The sequence below is a fragment of the Amblyomma maculatum genome, chromosome 7, assembly GCF_055883805.1.
Source record: "Amblyomma maculatum isolate TAMU_Amacu chromosome 7, ASM5588380v1, whole genome shotgun sequence".
Lineage (NCBI taxonomy): Eukaryota > Metazoa > Arthropoda > Arachnida > Ixodida > Ixodidae > Amblyomma > Amblyomma maculatum.
The window spans coordinates 47,457,590-47,480,238 of NC_139350.1; the positions used below are offsets into that span (position 1 = coordinate 47,457,590).

Genomic DNA, 22,649 nt, shown 5'->3' on the forward strand with positions numbered 1-22,649 from the left:
GCGATCCCGAGTGCGCAAGTTCAGTCAATACTGACCGCCTCAGGCAGAGCTCCTGGATCCGCTCCAGCCCTGCACAGCCGTCGACATGGCAGCGCTTCTGCCTTCGGCCACGATCGGAGAATTCTCGCCCGCCGAGCCTCCCTCCTGGCCAGTTTACTTAGAACGCCTCGAGTTCTACTTTCAAGCCCACGACATCCAGTCCGATGAGAAGAAACGGGCTTTCCTCTGCAGCGTATGCGGTGTCGACGCGTATACCCTGCTTCGCTCGCTCTGTGCACCCAAGGCACCTTCGGAGGTTCCCTTCTCAGAAATTGTTTCCAAGCTCGACAACCACTTCATCGGGAAACCTTCCGTCACTATGGAACGCTTCCGCTTCAACAAGCGAGACCAGCACCCTGGCGAATCGGTACCGGATTATCTCGCCGCTCTTCGACTCTTGGCCCGCCACTGTGAGTTCGGGGATTGGCTGGATCGACTTCTTTGCGACCGCCTAGTCTGTGGCCTGCGTGAAGAGCCTATTCAAAGACGTCTCCTGGCTGAACCAGATCTAAAGCTCTCTAAGGCCATCCTACTGGCACGTGCTGCAGAGGAAGCGGCCGCCAAGACAGAAGAGGTTCGCCGCTCGAGGGTCCCCTCGGAAACGCATCAATTGTAAAGGAACCCCAAGCGCCCGGACGTCAAGCCAGCCAACCATCCTCCGAGTCAGCAATGTTGGCGTTGCACCGGCGAGCATGACGCTCGTACTTGCTCCTACCATTCCGCCATCTGTCACTACTGCGGAAACAAAGGACACCTCGAGAAGGCCTGCAGGAAAAAGGCAGCAAAAGAAAAAACTTCCAAGCCTGTTCAGCATCGAAAGGAGTTTTCCCGCAAAAACAAGCACTCTCGTGGACGCAACCACCAAATCTTGCAATCAGCTGATCCGGCTCAAGACGTAAATTCTACGACTTCGGTCAGTTTTCATCGCGAAATTCAAGACCACAGGTCTACGGGTAGTGCCAACAACGTCACTTCTCCGGCAGTCTGCGTGGACGTCTTGATAAACAGTAGGCCTCTGACTATGGAAGTTGATTCCGGGGCCGCCTGCAGCATCATCAGCGAGAACACCATGCAGAAACTTCGGCTGTCAAGGCAAGACCTAAAGCCATCTTCTCTACAGCTGCGCTCTTATACAAGGGAATGCTTAGAGATTGCGGGATCATTGGAAGTCACTGTCTCATACAGAACGAAGAACGCTCGCCTACACCTTCTCGTTGTCCGAGGAAATGGCACCAGCCTGTTAGGGAGAGACTGGTTTTCGGCGTTGGGCATTTCACTCTGCGGAATAAACCACGCGTCTCAAATCGAAGTTCCGCTAACCTTTTTGAACGCTGTCTCTGAATACCCAGAAGTATTCGCTGAAGGACTAGGGAAGAGCAAGGGACCATCCGTTCGCATCGAGCTCAAGGCTGAAGTCAGTCCCATCTTCATGAAAGCACGTCAAGTTCCGGTGGCTCTACTGCCCAGAGTGGACGAAGCCATCGACGTTCTCGTACAGGAAGGCGTCTACCAGCCCGTGCGATCCTCCAGATGGGCGACACCGGTAGTCTGCGTCGTTAAGAAGAACGGCAAGATCAGGCTTTGTGGTGATTACAAAAGCACCGTTAACCAAGCAATCAAGATGGAAACTTATCCTCTTCCAACCATCGATCAGCTTTTTTCGAACCTTGCTGGATGCACTGTGTTTTCACAACTAGACCTCAATCAAGCCTATCAGCAGCTTGCCGTGGTCAATGAAACAGCCGATCTCCTGACCGTCAATACGCACCGGGGACTGTTCAAAGTTACTCGCCTGCCGTTCGGAGTGTCGTCCGCCGTAGCCATATTTCAGCGCTACATGGAAGAGCTCCTCTTGGGACTACCCGGAGTTCACGTGTACTTGGACGATATTATAGTGGGAGGTCAAGATGCCTGCGAGCATAACAATCGCCTGCGAGCTGTGCTGAAACGCATAAGGAACGACAACATTCGTCTGAGCCGAGAGAAATGCACCTTCGGCACGCCGGAAGTAACCTTCCTTGGATACCGCATTGACGCCGCTGGTATTCATCCGACCGAAGAAAAGGTCGAAGCACTTAAAGAAGCTCCCAGTCCAAAGAACAAGCAGCAACTTCAGTCTTTTCTCGGACTGCTAAACTTCTATAACAGATTCATGCACGGTGCAGCTCACACCCTCGAGCCTCTATACCGCCTGCTCGCAAAGGATCAGTCGTGGAGATGGCGCCAAGAAGAAGCCGACGCTTTCAAGCGCGCCAAGGAGCTCATACAGACATCCGATGTCTTAGTCCATTACGACGTGCACAAGCCGCTCACGCTTGCCTGCGACGCATCTGCCTACGGCATAGGATTTGTCCTTAGTCACGAGGACACTACCGGACACGAATCTCCTATTGCCTTCGGTTCCCATACTCTAAGCTCGACCGAAAGGAACTATTCTCAGACAGACCGAGAAGCTCTGGCTGTCGTTTCCGGCGTCAAGAAGTTCCATCAATACTTTTATGGAAGGCATTTCAAGGTCTACACAGACCACAAGCCTCTGCTGGGTCTGCTGCATCACAGTCGTCCAATACCTAGCGTGCTTTCACCGAGGATGCTTCGATGGAATTTGCTCCTTGCACAGTACGACTATGAGCTGATCTATCGACCAGGGCGTCAAATGGGCAACGCTGATTCACTCAGCCGTCTTCCGCTGCCCTCGACAAATGCTGAAAGTCCCACTATGGCAGACGTCCTGCTGCTCGAAAACCCACCAGAAGCCTTCGCGGATGCATCCAAGATTGCTCAGCTGACAAAAAAGGATCGTGTGTTGTCGCGAGTACTCAAGTGGATTCGTACTGGATGGCCAACAAAAGTAGAGGACCAGTTCCAACCTTACTTCGTGCGCCGCGACGAACTCTCCGCTTATCGTGATTGCATTCTGTGGGGCTCCCGGGTCGTGATTCCACCGCAACTCCGCATGGAAGTGCTTCAGCTACTTCACTCATCACACCCAGGAATCGTTCGCATGAAGGGACTCGCGCGAGGTTACGTGTGGTGGCCGAAACTCGACAGCGACGTGGAGAGCACCGTACATGCGTGTGAGACCTGCCAAGAATCCAGGAACGCTCCACCACGCGCTGCAGTCCATCCCTGGGAGCAGACTACGAGACCGTGGTCTAGGCTGCACGTGGACTTCGCTGGACCAGTCCAGGGCAAGATATTTCTTATTGTCGTGGACTCGTTCTCGAAATGGCTAGAGGTCTTTGTGGTGAACACTACTTCAGCTACAGTCGTTATCCGAGAACTCAGAAGGCTGTTCGCCACACACGGACTTCCTGACGTCGTCGTGTCCGACAACGGTTCTGCATTCACCTCAGCTGAATTCCGACAGTTCCTCGCTAGGAACAATGTTCGTCAAGCTTTAGTCGCGCCATACCATCCATCTTCTAACGGACAGGCCGAGCGCTTCGTTCAGGAAACAAAGAAAGCCCTTAAACGACTGAAAGGAGGCGACATCGAACTTCAGCTGAGTCGTTTCCTGTTCCAGCAGCACTTGCTGCCCTGCACGACTACAGGAAGAAGCCCGGCGGAGCTACTGTTCTCACGTCAGCTAAAGTCTGCCCTAGACTACTTGCACCCTGATTCCCAGGAGGGCGACCCGCGACTTGACCAGCTGTCACAGAAGTTCCGCGCTACACCGACCCGCAAGTTTGTGCCCGGTGACTCAGTTTTCGCAAGGAATTTTTCTCCATATGGGTCTCGGTGGCTTCCCGCTATCATCTGCTCCTGCAAAGGGCCTGTGTCCTATGAAGTCAGACTCCTCTGCGGTACGTTATGGCGCAGGCACGTCGACCACCTTAGGAAGAGGGACTACAACCTACCCGATCTTCCTCGCCGTGCACCTGAACTCGAAATGCCTGAGCCGCGCTCCGAGTCGGAAGAGCAGAACGAACAACCTTCTCGCACTTCCCTGCCCGAGCCAGACGCCGACTCACCAGAACCCGAGCACAGCCGCTCCGACTCAGAGAACGCAGATGCCTCCGACGGAATTCCTCCGGCAACCGGCACCGTTCTTCGACGCTCCACCCGTGAAAGAAGGTTTCCTTCTCACCTGCGAGACTACTACGTCTAGCAAGGGGGGAGGAGTGTTGTGTATCGTGGTACTGCCGCTCCAACTGTGTATCGCACATGCTGCCGCTCCAAGCGCCGCTTCCCGTGCTGTACTTTGTCTGGCCTGAGCATCGTATTTCGCTCAACACCTCATCCCCGCGTCCCCGCGGCTCTTCGGTCCTAGCATGTACGAAGCTACGCGAGGACACTGAACTCTCTTTACTCCCTCTCTCTCTCTGTCTGGACTGTCTACCATGCTTGTACGCATTCGCTGGAATAAACAGTTTTGCCTCAGACTCCGACGTGAGAACACTTCACACGCGTCTCAATTTCAGGTGTTTTTTTTTTCGCGCGTTTTCACGGGCCAGGTTCTTGCTCGAAGTGGAGGCGCATGATAGAGTAAAACTTGACGACGCTGTTAGTGATCTCAATCTTATGCTCCTCACAACCGATCATAGGCGGAGGTTAGAGCTGCAGAAAAGAGGCGAAGTCTGCGAGACTTTCTCGCCTCAGTGCAGTGACTGTGAAGCAGTGACTGAAGGTCTCCTCGAGAGATGTCACGAGACTGTTCAAAGCATCAGATGGGAATATTAAGTTCCCCATGCTTACGTGGGCTGTGAGAGCGGCCATAGGCGGAAGGGGAGCTTCTGGCGATGCCAGCAAAACAGTGGCACAATCGGCACATTTAGTCTTTGAAAGAAACTTTCGCGCCACGTATCCTGCCAAATAGAAAATCAGCCGCGAATCACTTTTTCCTACCGAGCTAGGCTGCTGTGGTCGTTGTCAAGCTAAGCGCTGAGCATTTCGTGTGCCACCTGCACATTCCCTATGTCCAGTAAGTCGTCCACATACCTCTGCTGGGTCTCTGCTTTTGCTATGGCGGTGTCAAGCAAGCTGCTTAGTAGACCGAGTGAAACATTCCCATGATCAGGTGACTTGATGGCCAAGTTCATGAACTCCAGAGTGTTTATGGAGATCAAGAACTGAACGGGGGTTGGATGGTCGTTACTTCCTGTCATTTGTCGCAAAACCCCAAACAGTTGCTCCAAGATGTCTTGGCTTAGTCTGGCGGTCATTAAGTACCTGTAGCCTATTTTGGACGACAGATAATCCAAGAGGGAAAGAGTGATCGACAGCGTGACTCGGAGGCCTTCTGCAGTGCTCCCTGATAAGAATCCCTCCTTGACACTTCGGTTACAGACGTAGAGATACCTTCACTGGAGCTTGAAGGTACTGGATCGTCCGGCACTGTCTCAAGGTTGTGGCTGTCCTTTCTGGCAGCCTTGGTTGGGCGGCAGCCTGCGGAATTCTTCGTCTTTCGTTTCGCGGTCACCTTTCTTGACAGGTAAGCAGGAGCATCGGGCAGGGCAGAAGGCACGGCATCTTTCGTCAATCGTGGGTGAGAACGTGGGAGGCTAACAATGTTGCCTTCTATCATATATTTGTAATCCCGTTCGATACACTCTTGGTCAAAATGCCGTTCACACACAACGGAGTGTGGCTGCAACCTCTTGTCGGCATGATGAAGAGCAAGCTCCCACCATTTGAACAGTTCGGGATCCCGCGGCGCCGAAAACAGCGAGACTTTCGGTACTTTTCTCGATGACTTGTAGCCGGATTTGCAGAAGGGTGCGAAACAAGTTGTGTCCTTTTTGGTCTTCATTCCGATCACTTCTCACAAAAAACGCAGCGCCTGCTCCGCTACGGCGCTTGCATGTGGACGATGACAGACAGCAAACAGACGAGAAAACGGGTAGCTAGTGTCGTCTGTTTATTGTTTCAATGCCAGACAGCAAAAGTCTCAGTTTCAGCTACTATTTTCACTGATAACGCAAGTAATAAGTAATGTTTTTAAACAAAAATGAGGGTAACAAAACGCGCGATGCGATTGCGACAAGTAGCAGACGATCCGCCGGTGAGCACCGGGCGGAGAACAGCAGCGCCAGTTTCGTCGTCATGAAGCGGAGAAACGCGGAACTATGCTTTGTGCCGTGCCGGTCGGCACACCTACCAATCTAGCCACCGTACGTGTAGTAGGGCTACAGTGCCTAGAATATACTGGCTAGTGTGACGAGCGCCCGCGCTTCCCTATGGGCGAGGATGGTGCTATTTGCAATGAAAGCCAATCGTTAGCGGCAGAGGGCGCTGCTTGTCGGGAAGGTGCCACCTGAGCAGACGACGCAGTATCTCGCAATACGGCAATCTGTTGGTGTTGTGCGTGCGTGTTAAACCTGCTTCTGCGCGTCTTTTTCTTTCACGAAGGTGCAGTAGTTTATTTACGGTGTAGGTGTTTGCTCATGCGAGTCGTTCCGCATTTCTACCTGCTCGGCGACGATTGCATCGAGTTTTTTTTTCTCGTTTTGTGCGCGCGTTCTGTGCTCGCCTGTATCCCTTCTTTTTTTACTGTGTCGCCAGTGGTGAAGCGCGGTTCCCGATTGTTGTTTCCCCAGTACCTCTCACTAGACTGCAGAGAAAAATGCCAAAGAGAAAGCGGTGGTGCACAGAGAAGACTTGCTTTTTTGGCAAACGGGGCTACCGCTAGAACAAGTAGCGCACGTATTACTGCGCTATCTGATGCTACGTAAGTACGCATTCTGTACAATGGGAACGAAGCATCGATAGAAATGACTGAAGGTAAACGGCAACAGCTTTTGTTTGCGAGAAACATTTTTAGAGCATGCAGTTATATTCACAAGGATGCAAACCTGGGCGAGTCGGTAACGGTGCTCCATGGCAGTGTGTGGCACAAAGAGTGTACACAGGCGCTACAGACAGCACCTGTGTTGTGTACCTTTTCTGTGTCCCTCGATTGTCATTTTGCGCTACACATATGTCATATGGATGCAGTTATATATTAGGCGCATGTTTCATCGTAAGCGCGGCATTACAGCTTCATCGCGATGAACCGGCCGCGTCTCGTGCATATTGTGTATCTGAGAAAAAAAAAAAAAAAAAACCTTGTGCAATCGCAGGCCGCGATGTACCTTATAGCCGCTGTCAGTAAAGGTTCCTCGTTTGTGTTCTGCTGTTTTTTTTTATTTATTTTTTTATTCAAATACCTCACGGGCTCTAATTGGAGTATTATGTGAGGGGGGTTACATAACGGGTGCGAAACAGAAGCAGAAACGCAAGCTTGCCCAAAACCAAATGCGCAGAACAAAGAAAAATGCGCCTTCCACCCATTGTCACCTTTGATTAAACATGCTGCCTTCGTTCTATTAAACCGAATCTGTATTTCGTGACTTGTATTCTTTGAGTTTGAAATCCTCCAAACGCGAAAGCTCTCATGTGCGTTTACCGGGTTAGCGTGTGGCTCATATGTACCGATCGAGCTTTCAAGTTCGAGCAATTTGCACAAAGCAATTTCGATATTATCATTAGCATGTTAAAACGTTATATCAATCCTAAGCTCCTGAAAGAGCTGTAAAACAAAGTATTAAACGTGAGTCAAAGCAACGCGCAGCTCCCTTTCCAGCTCTAAGCAGCGCGGCGCAATGTGCGCGAGAAACCGGCTCGCACCCTCTCGCACCACAGCTAAAGTGCTCTAGAATATTGGGTAGTGGACTGACTGAGCGCCGTTCAGTGTCGCAGTTTATGTCTCACCCGCGAGGTGGCGCCACCATCATCTTCAATGTAAGCGGCCGCTTCAGATTTGGTCTCTGGCTGCGCGAAAGGTGGGCAGTCACCGATCCAATTAGTGGAATGCTCTTTTGTCAAATTTTTTTTATAAGGGGAGACTTTTGCTTACATTGTCATTGTGGCGACGCAGCTAGGTCAGCTAGGTTTCTCTCAGCTTGTGCCCGTTATCAGCGGAAACTCGCCAGGATGGCATTGAGGGAAAAAGCTCTCATTAGAAGCAAACTAAAGCTCTCCTAGTTTTCATACATTCGGAAGGGTCAGGTATATTTTCATGGGCGTATATCAATAATAGGCTTACGTGTTTAGAACAAATCCCTTATCTTTTTGCCAAAACCAGCAGTTATATTGAACAGGCGCTGGTGCGCGGCCCTAACCTTTTTGCAGCAGTTGCATATAATTAAACACGTTTACTGTTACATTTTAAATTTCATACTCTCGCTGCGTATCATGTGGAGAAAAAAAAAGGAGGGGGATTTGAAAAGAAGGCTAAGGCTCATACATTATTTAAGATGGACAGAAATCTTAAATTTAGGGGTTTGGCTCGGTTCACAAAGCGACTCGGGCTACGAGATACGCCAGTTGAGGGATCCGGAAATTTCGACAACCTGGGGTTCTTTAAAGCGCGTGGACACCGCACAGAACACGGGCACCTTGAGTCGCCTCCATAGCAAAACTGTCGTTGCGGCCAAGATTCGATTCTGCATCTGGCCACAGGGTATAGGTAAACTAAACAGTCTAAGGATTACAACTTACCACATCTGCGCTAGAAATCATGCATCTCTACATCAATCGTTGCTCAATCTAATAATACTCCAATGTGAAAAGATATCGCTAATTCTGCTGGCACTACTATATGTATATCAGATGTTTTCTTTTTCTGCCTTTCCACATAGTGTTGGTGCATTCACTTTTATTTTTTGAAGGAACATTTCATGAAAATAAAAGTGTGAAGAAAACGGCGGAGACCCAATATTGGTTGTAAAATCTCCAAGAAAAGTTTATTTTTTGAGCAGTGCGCAAAAAGCAGACTTCACAAACAGCAAGCATATTTCAAGAGCAGCGGCTCAGCTTCAATTAAATGCTTTGCCTTTTGGCGCTTCCCTGCCTTGTCAAGATTTATTCCTTTAATGTAGAAGTGCAGTCGTGTGACAATATAGAATTTGATTATTGTGGTGACGCCGCGCGTCGGTGCCCAGGAAAGACAAGATTTCGGGGCGGCGCGTGCCACCAAATGACCCCGTTTATTCTCATGACAATGTTTATATACAGATGACAGGTTGTGCTCGTGATGAAATAGCGCCCTCTATACACAACATCTTTCCCCCCTTCGATAAACAACAAAAATGCATGCTAAAACTCAAGATTGCTGCAAGCAGGCAAAAACGAAACAAACCAGAACACTAACTAGTATATTTAGGTTACGTAATCCCGGTACCACGTGGGCGCTGTCCGTTGTCGCTGAGATCTACGCGGCACCCCTGCAGCCACATTTTCCGTCCGCCCAGTGGTTCCTTGCTGTTGAGAATGTTCCATTTGCTGCCCATCAAGCACAACACACTCTGCACCAGAAGTCTGAGAAAGTTCTTCATGCAGTGTGTCTGCCTCTGCCGCATCCTGCACAGACTCCTGACGATTATCACCCGATGTTGCAGTGTCTGCTGTTGCCAAAGCCGTGTCCCGAGTATCAAGGCCTGCAGGAGACTCAAAGTAAGGCACATGCATCTCCAACCCGACTGCTACAGCACGATGCCTCTTCACTTTCTCAACCAACAGCGGTGCATCTTGTTGACCTCCCCGGGCAACTACTGACAACTTCGACGCATTCCATTTCTTCCCATCTGCCAGCAAAAATGAATTCCTGCCTATACGCTTCTTCACCTCCAGGGGCAAGGAAAACTTCTGCTCGCTTTTTACGCCAAAACCTCGTCGTACCTTCACAAAATCCCCCACGTTGAGTCTCTGGCACCCCGTTTCTCATCCGTGTAGCTTTTCACTTGCTGTTGCCGGTTCTTGACCCGCTGTCGTAAGTCTGCCATGTGCGCCACTGGCTCATCGAAGAATCCTTCTCCTGGAAGGCCAACCACATCTAAGCGAGTACGAGGTCTCCTTCCGTGTAGCAAGAATGCTGGAGACACCCCTGTTGTGGCGTGTGGTGTAGCTCTGTAGACACTCAGGTACTCCAAGATGGCTTCCTTCAATGGCCTGCGCTCCAGTGACGCAGTCTGCAGGTACTCCTTCAGAACGCGATTAAACCTTTCGACCTGGCCATTGCACTGAGGGTAATACAATGATGTCACACAATGGTCAATACCCCTGGCCCTCAAAATTTCCTGAAAGTATGTGGACATGAATTGACGGCCATTGTCTGTGACCACACTTCCTGGGTACCCTTCCCGTGCAAAAAGCTCTAGCAAGACCTTGACTACTGACTGTGCGGTTATAGATGAAACAAAAACCACTTCAGGCCACTTGCTGTGATAATCCACGATTGTTACCGCAAACCTGCAGTCAGGCGGTGCACGTTCCATTGGCCCCACAATATCTATTCCTAACTTATACCATGGCTTCTCAGGCCATTCTACTGGCTGCAATGGTGCTGTCATAGTTTTTGCAGACTTATCTGCGGCTTTACAAACTGCACAGTTCCTGAGGGCATTTTCCACATCGTCATCCATCCTGGGCCACCAGTACAACTCTCGTAGCCGTTGCTTTGTTCTGACAATGCCCGGATGAGATTCATGAGCAAGTGCAACAAACTTGGATGTTAGATCTGCTGGAGGCACTATACGCTCTGCACGAAACAACAACCCCTCCACAACAGACAGTTCATCTCGAATGCGTGCGAACAACAACAGTTTTCCTGCGAGCTCCTTTTTTTCTGGCCACCCAGATACGACATGCTGCATCACTTGTTGCAGCAGCGGGTCATTCTGTGTTGCTTCCTGTAGCTGATTCTTCATAACGACACTTGATATTGCAGCAACTACCTCCTCCAAAGGCTCACCTTCCATTGATGGCACGGGCAACCGGGATAGTGCATCAGCCACCACGTTGGTTTCTCCCTTTGTGTACTGTACGGAGAAGTTATACTGCATGAGTCTTGCACACCACCTTTCAATTCGAAGGGGACGCCGACCTGTGCCATTGCTGGATAGCAAGGTCACTAGCGCCTGAGGGTCAGTCCTTAAAATAAATTTTCGGCCCCACAAATACACATGCCAATGCTCGCAAGCCCATAGGCACGCTAATGCTTCCCGTTCTCCGGTAGAATACTTGCGCTCTTGTGGTGACAAGGTCCTGGACGCGAATGCCACCGTGCGTGACTCCCCATCAACAACTTGTTGCAACACAGCCCCTAACCCGTAGGCTGAAGCATCAGCAGTCACCTGTACCGGTAGCGCGCTGTCGAACATGGCCACAGCGCCGCACGATGCCAGCAGCGACTTGGCCTTGCAGAAACTGTCTTCCGCGGTCTGGTCCCAGCAGAACTCCTGGCCCTTGCGAAGAAGCCGCCGCAATGGCGCCACTTCCTCTGCATAATGTGGAATGAAGCGAGAATAATAGCCAAGAAGTCCCAAAAAAGAACGCAGACCAACCACATCAGTCGGTGGTTGCGCGTGAAGAATCGCCTCGACTTTCGACTTGAGGGGCCTGAGCCCTTCAGCACTGACATGGTGGCCCAAAAATGACAGTTCTTGCACTTCAAACACACATTTCTTGTTTAGTTGCAAGCCGGCTTTAGCAATACGTCGCAATACCTCACGCAAGTGGTTGGTGTGTTCCCCTTTTGTCCTGCCGAAGACAATGATGTCATCAATATAGAACAGAACGCCATTACAACCCTTCAATATCTCCTGCATCATCCGCTGAAATGCAGCAGGGGCCGAAGCGAGGCCAAAACATACTCTGCGGAAACGGAACAGCCCTTCATGCGTCACGAACGTTGTTATTTCTCGACTGCCTTCAGCCAGCTCCACTTGGTAGTATGCGGATGCCAAGTCTAATTTTGAAAACCATGCTGCCCCATTCAGCTCGTTCAAAAGTTCCTCAGTATGAGGCAGTGGAAATCCATCAGCCACCACTGCTTTGTTTGCTTCCCGCAAATCTACGCAGAGGCGGATCCTTCCATCCTTTTTCTTCACTACAACTATCGGCGACACCCACTGTGACGCGTTTACACGCTCTATGATGCCTTCCTGTTCCAGTCTTGCTAACTCATTAGAAACTTGTTCTCTGAGTGCCAAGGGCAGGCGCCGAACCTTCGCTGCCACGGGCTTCACATCGGCGCGCAGCTTCACTTCATGCACAAAGTCATTTGCCAAACCCAATTTATCAGAGAAAAGGGAAGAAAACTCACATAATTCTGGGGGCAGCGACTCGGTGCTCACAGTCGTCTGCAAACATGCCAAAGATGCTCCATCAATGCGCAACCGCAGCTGCTTGACTGCATCTAAACCCAACAATGCCATGCCCTGCGGAACCACGTGAAAACGAACATTGGCAGATACACTCCCGTACACAGTCTTGGCCACAAAACACCCCATGACCGGAATTGTTTGGCCAGAGAAGTCCCGCAGCGTCGCCACGGCAGGACCCAAGTCAAACCGGCAGGCGAACTTTTCTTGGTATAGATGGTGAGGTAAAATGGACACAGCTGAGCCCGTGTCTACCAGCAGCTGGACTAATTCGTCCTCGATGCACACATCAACGGCCAAAATCCCCCGTTTCACCTGCGTCACTGTCAGCACGCCCAACACCTCCGTGCAGTCTTCATCTCGAATAGCGCGCACTTCTGCTTCTCCGCGACTTTCACACACTACTTGGAAATGCCCAATCTTGTGGCACCTTGCACAACGCTTCCCTCGCGCCTTGCATTCCCGCGAGTTGGCTAAGTGTCCTGCTGAGCCGCATCGGTAGCACTTGCGCACCGAGGCAGACGAAGAACCGCCCCTCAGCGGCTGACCTCTTGCCTCCGTCACTCGCTGGACCGGGTAAGCGTCGTAACTGTCTTCATACAGTCGAGCACCGTTTACCGCCTCTTCATAAGCCCGCAGGATGTCAACGGCCTGATCCAACGTAAGCGTCGACCCTTTCAGTAACAGCTTCTGTCGCAGTTCTACACTTCGAATGCCATCCACAACCTTATCACGCAAAGCTGTCTCAAGAAAATCACCAAAATCGCAATTCTTCGCCAGTTGCCGGAGAGCAGTGACGTAGTCCCGTATCGGTTCGTCCGGAAGTTGTCGCCGCAGCGTGAATCGGCGACGCTCAACAAGAACATTCACAGCGCTTGTGAAATGGCGTTCCAGCAAGGCGAGCGCTTCTTGGTAAACGTCCGCAAAAGCTTTGCTCGTGACCGGTCCCGGAGTAAGCGTGCGGAAAACCCGACGGCCTTCAACGCCTAGGCATTGCAATAGAATGGCCCTCTTCCGTACCTGCGATTTCTCGTCGAGTCCGGTTGCTTGTAGAAAATTTTCGAAGTCCTCCTTCCATTGGTGCCATGGTACAGGCGGTTGTCCAGGTACTTCCAGGAAAAGGCCCACCGGCGGTAGCGCAAACGAATCCATCGCCTGACACGCCTCCCGCGCGTGACTAGCCGCAATCCTGTAGTCGAGATGGCCAAATGTCAAGCCGCAGGTCTGTCGACTGCGTCAGTATGTGGTGACGCCGCGCGTCGGTGCCCAGGAAAGACAAGATTTCGGGGCGGCGCGTGCCACCAAATGACCCCGTTTATTCTCATGACAATGTTTATATACAGATGACAGGTTGTGCTCGTGATGAAATAGCGCCCTCTATACACAACAATTATATTTGCAGAGAGAGTCGAACCATGGCTGGAACAGCCAACCTCTTGACCATTTCTGCCTTTCACAATTGTCAGCACATCTAAAACGCTGTCTGAGTGCAGCTGTTCACGGGAGAAGCAGCCTGTGAACAAGTCGTCAAGCTTCTTTACAAAGCCATATAAGCAACCAGTCGGATAAAGGAGCCCTCCAAATTGTCACAGAACTGTGTCAGTCGTGCAAGCTGGAAAGTTTCACCTGGGGCAGGCATAGTCAGAAGTGTATGTCAAACAGTCTTGACAATTGGTCTTTACGATGCACTTTCTTGCGACATAGCCAGCAATCTGAAATATTATTCTTGAATCACTCCTAGCAATGTGCTGGTCGTGATCTTGGGAGGATGAAACTAGCTGCAGCGCGTTTGTTTGCAGCAGCAGTCAGTGCCAAATGCATGCTTGTTTCATTCTGCACATTGTCTTGTATAGTATCAACTTCTAGGAGGGAGCCCAGCATGCCCTACTATGCTTCCTACAAAGACATAATATTTTCTATAAATACAAAAAGTGGCTCATATGGAAGGCACAGCTGAAACACAGCGGAGCGCGAAGCCTGCACACTATCGGCTGAGGCAGCGGAGGCTGGCGGAGGCTTCCATAGACGACGACGGCAGCGCCTCAGCGCGGGCCCCTTTGAAAACAAAAACCTGCTGCCGTTTTCGGAGACAGGGCAGCGCGCGCCGTCGCCGGAGAGTGAGCTCACTACCCAATATTCTAGAGCACTAGGGGACTAGGGTGCCTCGATACTAGCGCCGCCGTACAGGGTGGTGACACCAGTGACACCCTTTGGCATGCCCCGCGCCGCCGCATTCTCCGCGCTCGCACCTTGGGGCAAGTCGCTTCGTGCAGTTGCTGCGGAGTGTCCGAAGCGGTTGTGCTGTGCGCTGGGCGATTGTACTAAGGTCAATGTACAACTGGTCGCGCAACTTGGAAGAAAACGCGTGCAGCTGCCTACTGCCAGCGGCATCAACTCGATGATGAGGGCAATGAGGGGGGGAGCGGCTAAAACTCGCCATGAATAATGCCAGTGTTGCCTGGATTTTTGCTGGACAGCCGCCCTGAATCCCTAGCAATCCCTAGGTCGGATTGTCCCTAGTTGGGGGCACGGCGTGCCGACGGGCCACCGCTCATCGCCCGCCACCCACCCTGCTTGGGGGTGCCGCCGGTGCCATAGAGAAAGAGATTGCCGGTGCCGCGGCGGCGGTTTGGTGCCGTGGCTTTTGTTGTAGTAAACGAGACTGTGCCTGTTCCACGGACGGGTGCGATCGAACTGACTGGTGTGCGCACCATGAACAACCCTGGCACATCTGCTGCGGCTTCGGTACAGAAAGGTTAGTGCCCGGTCTGTGAAAAGATTTCTTTAGTTGTGGACAAAGCATGTTAGTGAAGGTGCCGCCATGTTCAAATTTTAGCTGCCCCTTTTGCGTGCAATGTTCGTGGTTATATGCTGTCCGCTTACCGTTCTTATTTGTCACATACTGCAGGGATTTGTGCCAAGGTATGCACTTACAGCACGCGCCAATTTAGCACGGTTGAAGGCGAGCACTGCACTGTCTTATGATGCTGCTGACTGGCGCTTGATGCTTTGTCTTCTATCAACCAGATACTCACGGCACTCGTCAGTGATTAGCTGCTTAGGGCGACGAAGCTCATTTTAAGCTTTTTCCGTTCTTGGCCCCGATTCTCCATACGCTGTTCGTTTTGATCACATCCGGGTGAAGTACTTGCCTATGATATCGCTCGAGCATCACTATGAGCACCCTCATTTCCCCTTAATTGATCTGCTTGTAGCTTGAAACTAGTGATACATATTGAGCACCAAAAGCTCGAAACCAGCACTGAACCTTTTACAGCCAAAAGCGGCAGCTATATGGATGATATTCTGCGTACCCTTGATGAAATTTTACCTAGTTTGCGTCGGGTACGACAAAAGGATAAGCTCTGTTGAGACAACAGAAATGATAACGTAAATACCGTTTAGACAACTCCATTGTAGCACGGAGACCACGTAGCGGTGCTTCGAAGTAATGAACTCGCTACTGAACTCTCCTTATGTGTGTGTGATTTTTCTTTCCTGTGTGTACTTTTAGTTTCTTACACTCCTTACTAGAGCCCTGCGCGGGTTGGATTTTCCAGCCCCTTCCCTGGCCCGCGTTTGAAGACCATCCCGGGCCCATGGTTTCAAGCCCATCGGCAATGATTACATGGCCCGGACCCGGCCTGCGCTTCCACGACAGGGCCCGTGCCAAACCTGCAAAGTAAGTCTGAGCAGACGCTTTAAAAATGTATTGCTTAACTAGCACATAACAATAAATCAAGATGAGAGACAAACCTTGCAAAATATTCTTGGTAGAGAAGGGCACAGTTAAAGCACCGACAGAAGCAAAGGCTTGGTGAAGGATATTTTGAGAAGACATTTTATGTAAAGCTGTCTAGCCCAATTTAAAAGGTATGGATTACGGGCATTTTAACTATGACTCCTTATAAGCAATTGGCTCTTGGTGCAAGTTCTTTGCTTAATCACCTACAAAAAGACTGCCCCTGGCAACTTTGCCCCAGGAACATGAGTGGGCTAGGGCAGAAAAAAACAAAATTTACATATTCATTGAAGAAATCACAGCCACATTGCCACATCTCTGTGGAGACGAAAAGCGGTAGTGTCTGTTCATTGTGCATGTATATGTTATTGGATATGTAAAGATTCCTAAAGCAATAAGCTCTTATCCTACAGCATTTATTGTAGCGTAGAGACATTCTTTAAAGGGGGGGGGGGCAAAGCAGACAGTCAGAATTTTTATGAACAGATGGCTGCCTGCCGAGCAGTCAATTGAAGGTCCTTGTCCATGGGCTGTTATGAGGCTTCAAATGTCCAGCCGTTAGCAGTAACACAAAGGTTAGAAGCTACCCTCTTGCTCACTGATTGCTGAGAAATCCTAAGCTGATGGCGTTGAGTACTTCAGTAGGCACGTGCTTATGCAAACGGGTTGTGTCATGCATGACAGGTTACAGCACTTCATAACACCTCCATTGTAGTACAGTTCGCTATCGAGTTTTGAGCCTTTCCTTTTTAACTTTTTTCACTTGTGTCATTGAATGTAGCCCGGCATGTTCGTACTAAATTACTTGGACAAAATACCGAGTGGCACTGATTAAACTCTGTTTACAAATGAGCTTTCCCTCATTCTCTGTCAACATATGTATTAGTAGTGGTTGATTCATAAACCACTGGAATGATTTTAGTGCTCGAATTCCATCTCCAAAAGAAACCATACACAGCTTTACCCAGCCTGGCCTGGTTCCGCCACTGCAAGCTGCAAGCCCAGGCCTGCATGTCAAGCCCGAGCCAGGTCCAGACCCATAAAAATGGCAATTTTCCAGCCCGGCCCAGGTTTTCGGGCTGCCCGAATTCATGCTCTGCTCCATACACTGTTGAAATTATTTGCCGAGAATAAGTTCTCAGCAGGCAGTACTTTGGTAATCTTTGTTAGGAAGAAATTACATGCCATAATTTTTTTGCCCTGGAAACTTGGGTGATATCTGGCTTACACGACTACCTCAAAAATATCACCCAGACGTGTCCCTTGCCTGCAGTCGCTTGCTGTACAAACAGCATTGCAATTTATTTGCTGACACTATGGCGCATGTAGTGCGAAACAAAAGCAGGTCATTATTTGCTAAAAGATGATTGTGAAAGTATGAAAAATTTCAGTCACTGCTATTTTCATGGGAAGATGTCGCATGGCCTTGTATAGCCAATTAGGGCCAATTGATGAGAAATTTTTGCTCAAGATTTCTGCCAGCAGAGTAGGCACTGCTATCATTTCTAATAGCTATTGATTGATTGAATGTCCTTTATTGAATGGGAAGGCTCATGGCCATGGATGGGGATAAAGGGGAGTAGACATAATCTTCATTGTTTATTTAGGTCGTCACTCGAATCACATTGCTCTAACCAGGCCACTAAGCGAGCCATACTTGGCAAATATCATCTGTGTGTTTGCATCAGTTTCTAGAAGGGAACGGTAGTTCAGGCGGTAGGGTTCGATCTCGGGGCGTCCAGTAGAAAAAGCAGGGCATTCCCAAAGTAAATGAGATATGCCGCCGCAGGTTAGAGTCGTACAGTGGGGGCACGTAATCATTTTCTCTTTATACTGACGCCAGCGGGCCATAATACGTGGCGTGTAAGCCGCATGGGCGATGAGCTTATTCAAAAAGACTTCTTGACTTCGGGTGAGGTGGGTTCTTCTCGTAAAAGGTGGGTCTGGTGTGGCCACCTGCATGCGATGCTGACTGAGGCTACGAAGACTGGTCCGAGTATAGTGCATAAGGGCAAGAGAAGGGGTGAGTTGCCCGCCCAAGGTCGAATAAGGATGAAGCAAGGGGGGTGGGGAAGTAAATGTGGACATCCCACCTGCCAAGGCAGCCGCGGCGTGTGCCGCCGCATTGCCCCCTGATTCGTCCGAGTGACCTGGGGTCCAGTGAATAGCGACAGTTCTGGTCGCGAGTTGGTGGCGTTTAAGGAGGCGCTGTATAGCCGTAGCTGTTGCATCTTGTGAACCCGGAGTAGCGATTTCCTTGTAAGCTTCAAAGGAATCAGTAAGAATACGTAGTGACCCAGTTCCGGTGCAAGGCACTCCTGACAAGGCTCCCCAAATCGCGAGGAGTTCAGCGTGAAGAGGGGTACCCTGAGGTAGATGGCAGGCATAAGCGCCTGAAAGGGAAGGGTTGTCATCGCATACCCAGGCCATAGATGCGAATTCGCTTGTAATGGATGCGTCGGTGTATTATGTCAGTCGTATCGGGGATTCGCTCTTGTCGGTGATGGGCAGCTAGGAGCTCCCGGGGAATGACAAAATCGCGGTTTATAGGTCGGCGATGGACGCGTGTGACTACTGGCATCTCCCAAGGGGGAAGTGATGCATATAGGGCTGGTGTTTTGTCGTTACGCTGTTCATCCCAGGCCAGCAGGCGACGCCCCTGGACAGTGTTCTCTAGACGTATTCGATGACGCGTCTGTGACTCGGTAACGACGGTAGTGAGCGGTGGAAGAGCGGCCAAACGCTCAAGTTCGGCTATAGGAGTGTGCTTAGGTAGACCGGTAATAGTGCGCAGTGTAGCGCGATGAAGGCGTTCGACCTTAGCGAAGTCAGTCTTCGACAGTTGGAGGACCGGTGTACCATAGAGGATTTTTCCGACCGCCGCTGCTCTGGCCATCGCACGGCAGGCATGCTGCCGCGCACCGCCGTGCCGGTTGGACAGGCGACGAATAGTATGTAGCAGTGCTGGCCAAAGGCGTTGTAACTGACGAACCCATTTCTGGGGGCTGTTGCAGCTTGATATGGGCAGGCCAAGAATGCGGATTTGCCCATTTGAGGAGGTGATGGTGTTGCCTCCGATGTGAAGATGGATCTGCATACTGGGGTTGGTTTTATGTTTTCCGTCAATACTAATCAATTCTGTTTTATGTGGTGCGAGTTCGAGGCCAATTTTGGTTAGTGTATCTTCAAGACAAAGAAGGGCCGCCTGAAGTTCAGTCTCCATAGAATATTTGTCTACGTAATCCGCTGCCTCAGTCCAGACGGTAATATCATCGGCATATATAGCGAATCTTGCGCTTGTGCTGATTTCCAGATTCTCGGCGACGCGTGTCATGGCCAAGTTGAACAATATGGGTCCGAGAATGGAGCCCTGAGGTACACCCCTATCCAAGTAATAGGTTTTGGGCACCCATCCCGGAGCTTTGCCATGTAGCTGAATGGGTCTAGATGTCAAAAAATTGCGGATCCAGATTTGGGCACGATTACTAGGAAAGCGTTTGGCGAGTTCCTCCAGGATAACCTCATGGCGAACATTGTCAAAAGCTTTGTGTATATCGACAGCCAGGAGATAGTCAGGTAGCGTTTTACGATGAGCTCTATTCAGAACTCTTCGCAAAAGCCAAATGCAGTCATGCGTTCCAAGGTTAGGGCGGAAGCCGGCTTGAGCTGGATGAAATCCAGGACTGACGTATTCAATGTAGTGACTAATAAAAACCTTTCGTCGTAGCATCGGCCTATTTCCGGCCAGGTAACGTCATGGCAGAACCCTGTTCCTGGCTCCCTGACCTTGAAAACGCAGCACACCCTTATCCTATTCTTATTGGCGGAGATTTCAACGCACATCACGCAGCCTGGAGCTCATCTCAGCCTAACCAACGTGGTAAACACCTATATGACGCCCTTGATCAAACTCTTCTTACCCTGTGCAACGAACCTAACGTGCCGACCCGTATCGGTCTCCATCCCTCTCAAGCAGACACTACACTGGACCTTACATTCTCATCACCGCGTCTTCTTCGGCGCTGGGACGTCCTTTCTAATTCTTGGGGTAGTGATCACTTGCCCATCTTGCTCACTCTCAATCGTAAATGTCTTCGCGTTCGGACAACACGTTCGTTTTTCAACTGGGACAAGTTTCGTGCTAATACTACGACCCCCTTCTCGGATATTGACTCCTTTTTGTCTGTACTCCGAGATGCCCGCACACAAGCTCTCGAATATATCCCCTGTGACGATTCCACAGTTGGCATGGATGCTCACCTGGCTAACCTTTGGCGTCGCGCAGATCACCTCACGCAACGTTTTCGGACACGCGGAAAACGTCACAAAGATCTCGTGCTTCTTCGACGACAATTCAAGCTTATCCGGGCATACCAGCTTCACCTGCAAAGTGAGGCTTGGCACTCTACATGCGACCGTCTTGGACAAGTACCGGGCCTATCACAACTTTGGCGCATCTTTCGTGGCCTAAATGGCAAGGCACGCGGGGCACCACCTCTCGCCGATCTCCTTCTCAATGGCAACCCGGCTGATGTTGAAGATGAAGTTATGCGCACCTTTTTCCCACACGCCAGCCTAATAGCTATTTCGTTCATTCATTTGCAGCGGCACCAACATGTTCTGTTGTCTGTGTTTTGTGCACCCATATTCTATTCGTTGCTTTAAAACATTTCTCGGTAAGTGCAGTCGAGACCGCGAGCATAGTGTTGGGCGAATTCACCAGGCGGCATGACAAAAGGAGGCAGTGTGGTGTAGAGGAATCCACTTGTGCCAAAGACAGACTGCAACCATGCCAAACAGGTTGCCAAGACATCGAACGAGAAGCCAGACTAGCCTATTGCCAAGAAGCTTACCAAATGCGGAATCAAGCCAAGACTGAAGCGGCAGCGACAAATGCGGCACCGGCCGATGGCTAATGCTCTTGACTTGGTTCAAAGAGAGCTGAACCTCTACAATTTTTAATATTTCATAACAAGGCTTCAAGGATTTGCCTCAAGTGATTCCAGGTAGCCCTGCATGCACAAACCTTTGTCACGGATACACCTGCAAGAAACAAATAGTGGCGCGTAATTGCTCCAAGCGATGTTCTCTTTGTTTTCCTTTTTAACTTGATACCATAAAAAGCACCCTGTGTGGCACCACCTGCTGACTTGGTCATGTCATGTGGCCTTGTGATGTCACGCAACCTGACGGACAGTCATTGCAGTGCTGCGTCACCTTCCTGCCACTTGCCAGATACATGCCCATAATTTTTCATGGATGCCAGATTTTCTGCAGTATGGGACCCATCACAATATTTTTTGTTGCCAGGATCTAATAGTGCAGTGTTTCGTGACTTTTTTGTCGCTTGTCCGGCAGCAAGACACATTTATTGCCGAGATATTTCGATTTGAAGTTGAAGAGGTCTGCTTTTCTTCCAAGGGATTTAGACTTGGGAAAATGACGCAAATGATGGTGTAAACATAGACTCCGTGATTCTTGATGCATAGCGAGCAGTGCAATCTAGCAGCAGCTGAAATTAAAGCTACAGTTCGCCAAAGCCGTCTATTTGTTTGCACCAGGCATAGATCCTGAGCTTGACTGCAAAGTTCTCGCAGTGAATCTTGACCTTGGCACCCACAGAGCATGCGGTGCTTTTTAGAGTTGAGGTCACTTGACTAACAGGATAGAATGTACGAGCGCTGACGTGGCAGCAAAGTTTGTAGCTAGCGAAGCTATGGATGCGGCCACTGACATTGCCGAGCTACCATCACGAGTGACGAGTAAAGACTGCTACAGATGGTCTTTTTTGAATAGCAGCAAGGGGTGAACAATGCATTGTGGCAGAAAGTTAAAAGAAAAAAGGGGCACACAGGGCCTGTTTTGTTCAATTTATTTCGTTTCCTTCACTATTGTATTTCTTAATATGAACCAACTGAGCTCCCTTTCGTTCAATGCTTCCTTGGGTGTCTACACCTTATGTGGTGTACTCTAGCGTCGCTGCCCTGCAGATGGCAAACTGATGTGCCAGTAAGGTCTGTGCATGCACGCTGGGACAGCAGAAAATAGAGAAATAGAAATATTACGAGATAGTTTGGCAAACTCCTATGCTTATCATAGATATGAGACATCGGTTACACTATTAACAGCCAGCAAAAGCATTCAGCACACTTGGGATGCAATTGTTTAGCGGTGAGTGAAAAATATGTGTAAAAAATGCAAGTGCACTACACAAGTAATGTAATGCGAGAGGTCTCAGCTGTTCGTGTGGCGCAATGGCTAAGACATTTAAACTTCGGATTAAATCCCTTTCGAGGCTGTTTCTTTTTTTTTTTTTAAGCACCCATGCTATTTTAAATCTTACTTTTTCCAGCCTTTCTTTTCTTCCCAGCTCCGCTCGGGTCTGTGGAGGTTTATTCTGCCCAGTAAGTTATAACTTAATCCTGTGTGCATTTCATACCAGATTTTTCAACAGAGAAGCGCTTACTGAGGCATGAACTTCATCAGAGGAAAACTCTGCTGCTCCGCACTTGTAAACCAAAGCATGTATATCAAAAATGAAACTATGTGGTGATGCCAAATGCATAGCTGTGACTTCAAAGAACCAAAACATACCAAAACGAAACTGACTGCCTGTGGCACTGCCAAGCGCAAATTTATTTTTGGCTTCCAATATTTAGCCTGTCTTTTTGCCATTTTTGAAACAAAAGTTAACAATTCAAACATGCAACCATAATACATGTTAG

The 22,649-nt window shown here is 49.9% G+C and overlaps 1 protein-coding gene and 1 long non-coding RNA gene across 2 annotated transcripts; one reads left to right on the forward strand and one right to left on the reverse strand.

The window, feature by feature from the left end:
• Positions 1–9,701: 9,701 nt before the first annotated feature.
• LOC146183148 (uncharacterized) lies at positions 9,702–13,334 on the reverse strand. The gene is made up of 3 exons (XM_084608337.1): positions 11,531–13,334; positions 11,154–11,299; positions 9,702–10,040 (listed from the first exon to the last, which is right to left on the reverse strand). Exons 1-3 carry the CDS (start codon positions 13,332–13,334, stop codon positions 9,702–9,704), a joined length of 2,289 nt encoding a protein of 762 aa, XP_084464463.1.
• A 1,559-nt stretch (positions 13,335–14,893) lies between these two features.
• Positions 14,894–16,902, forward strand: LOC146183149 (uncharacterized). Its single transcript, XR_014708471.1, has 3 exons — positions 14,894–14,937; positions 15,743–15,864; positions 16,847–16,902. It is a non-coding gene; the product is annotated as an uncharacterized LOC146183149 (long non-coding RNA).
• The last annotated feature ends 5,747 nt before the right edge of the window (positions 16,903–22,649 follow it).

Excerpts from the sequence above, each read along its gene's own strand:
- LOC146183148 (XM_084608337.1), bottom strand. The coding sequence starts at position 13,334 with ATGGATTCGTTTGCGCTACCGCCGGTGGGCCTTTTCCTGGAAGTACCT. Across the intron at positions 11,300-11,530 it reads GGAACACACCAACCACTTGC|AGGAAGTGGCGCCATTGCGG; the intron begins GTGAGGTATTGC and ends CACATTATGCAG. Across the intron at positions 10,041-11,153 it reads ACAGCGCGCTACCGGTACAG|TGCAATGGCCAGGTCGAAAG; the intron begins GTGACTGCTGAT and ends TATTACCCTCAG.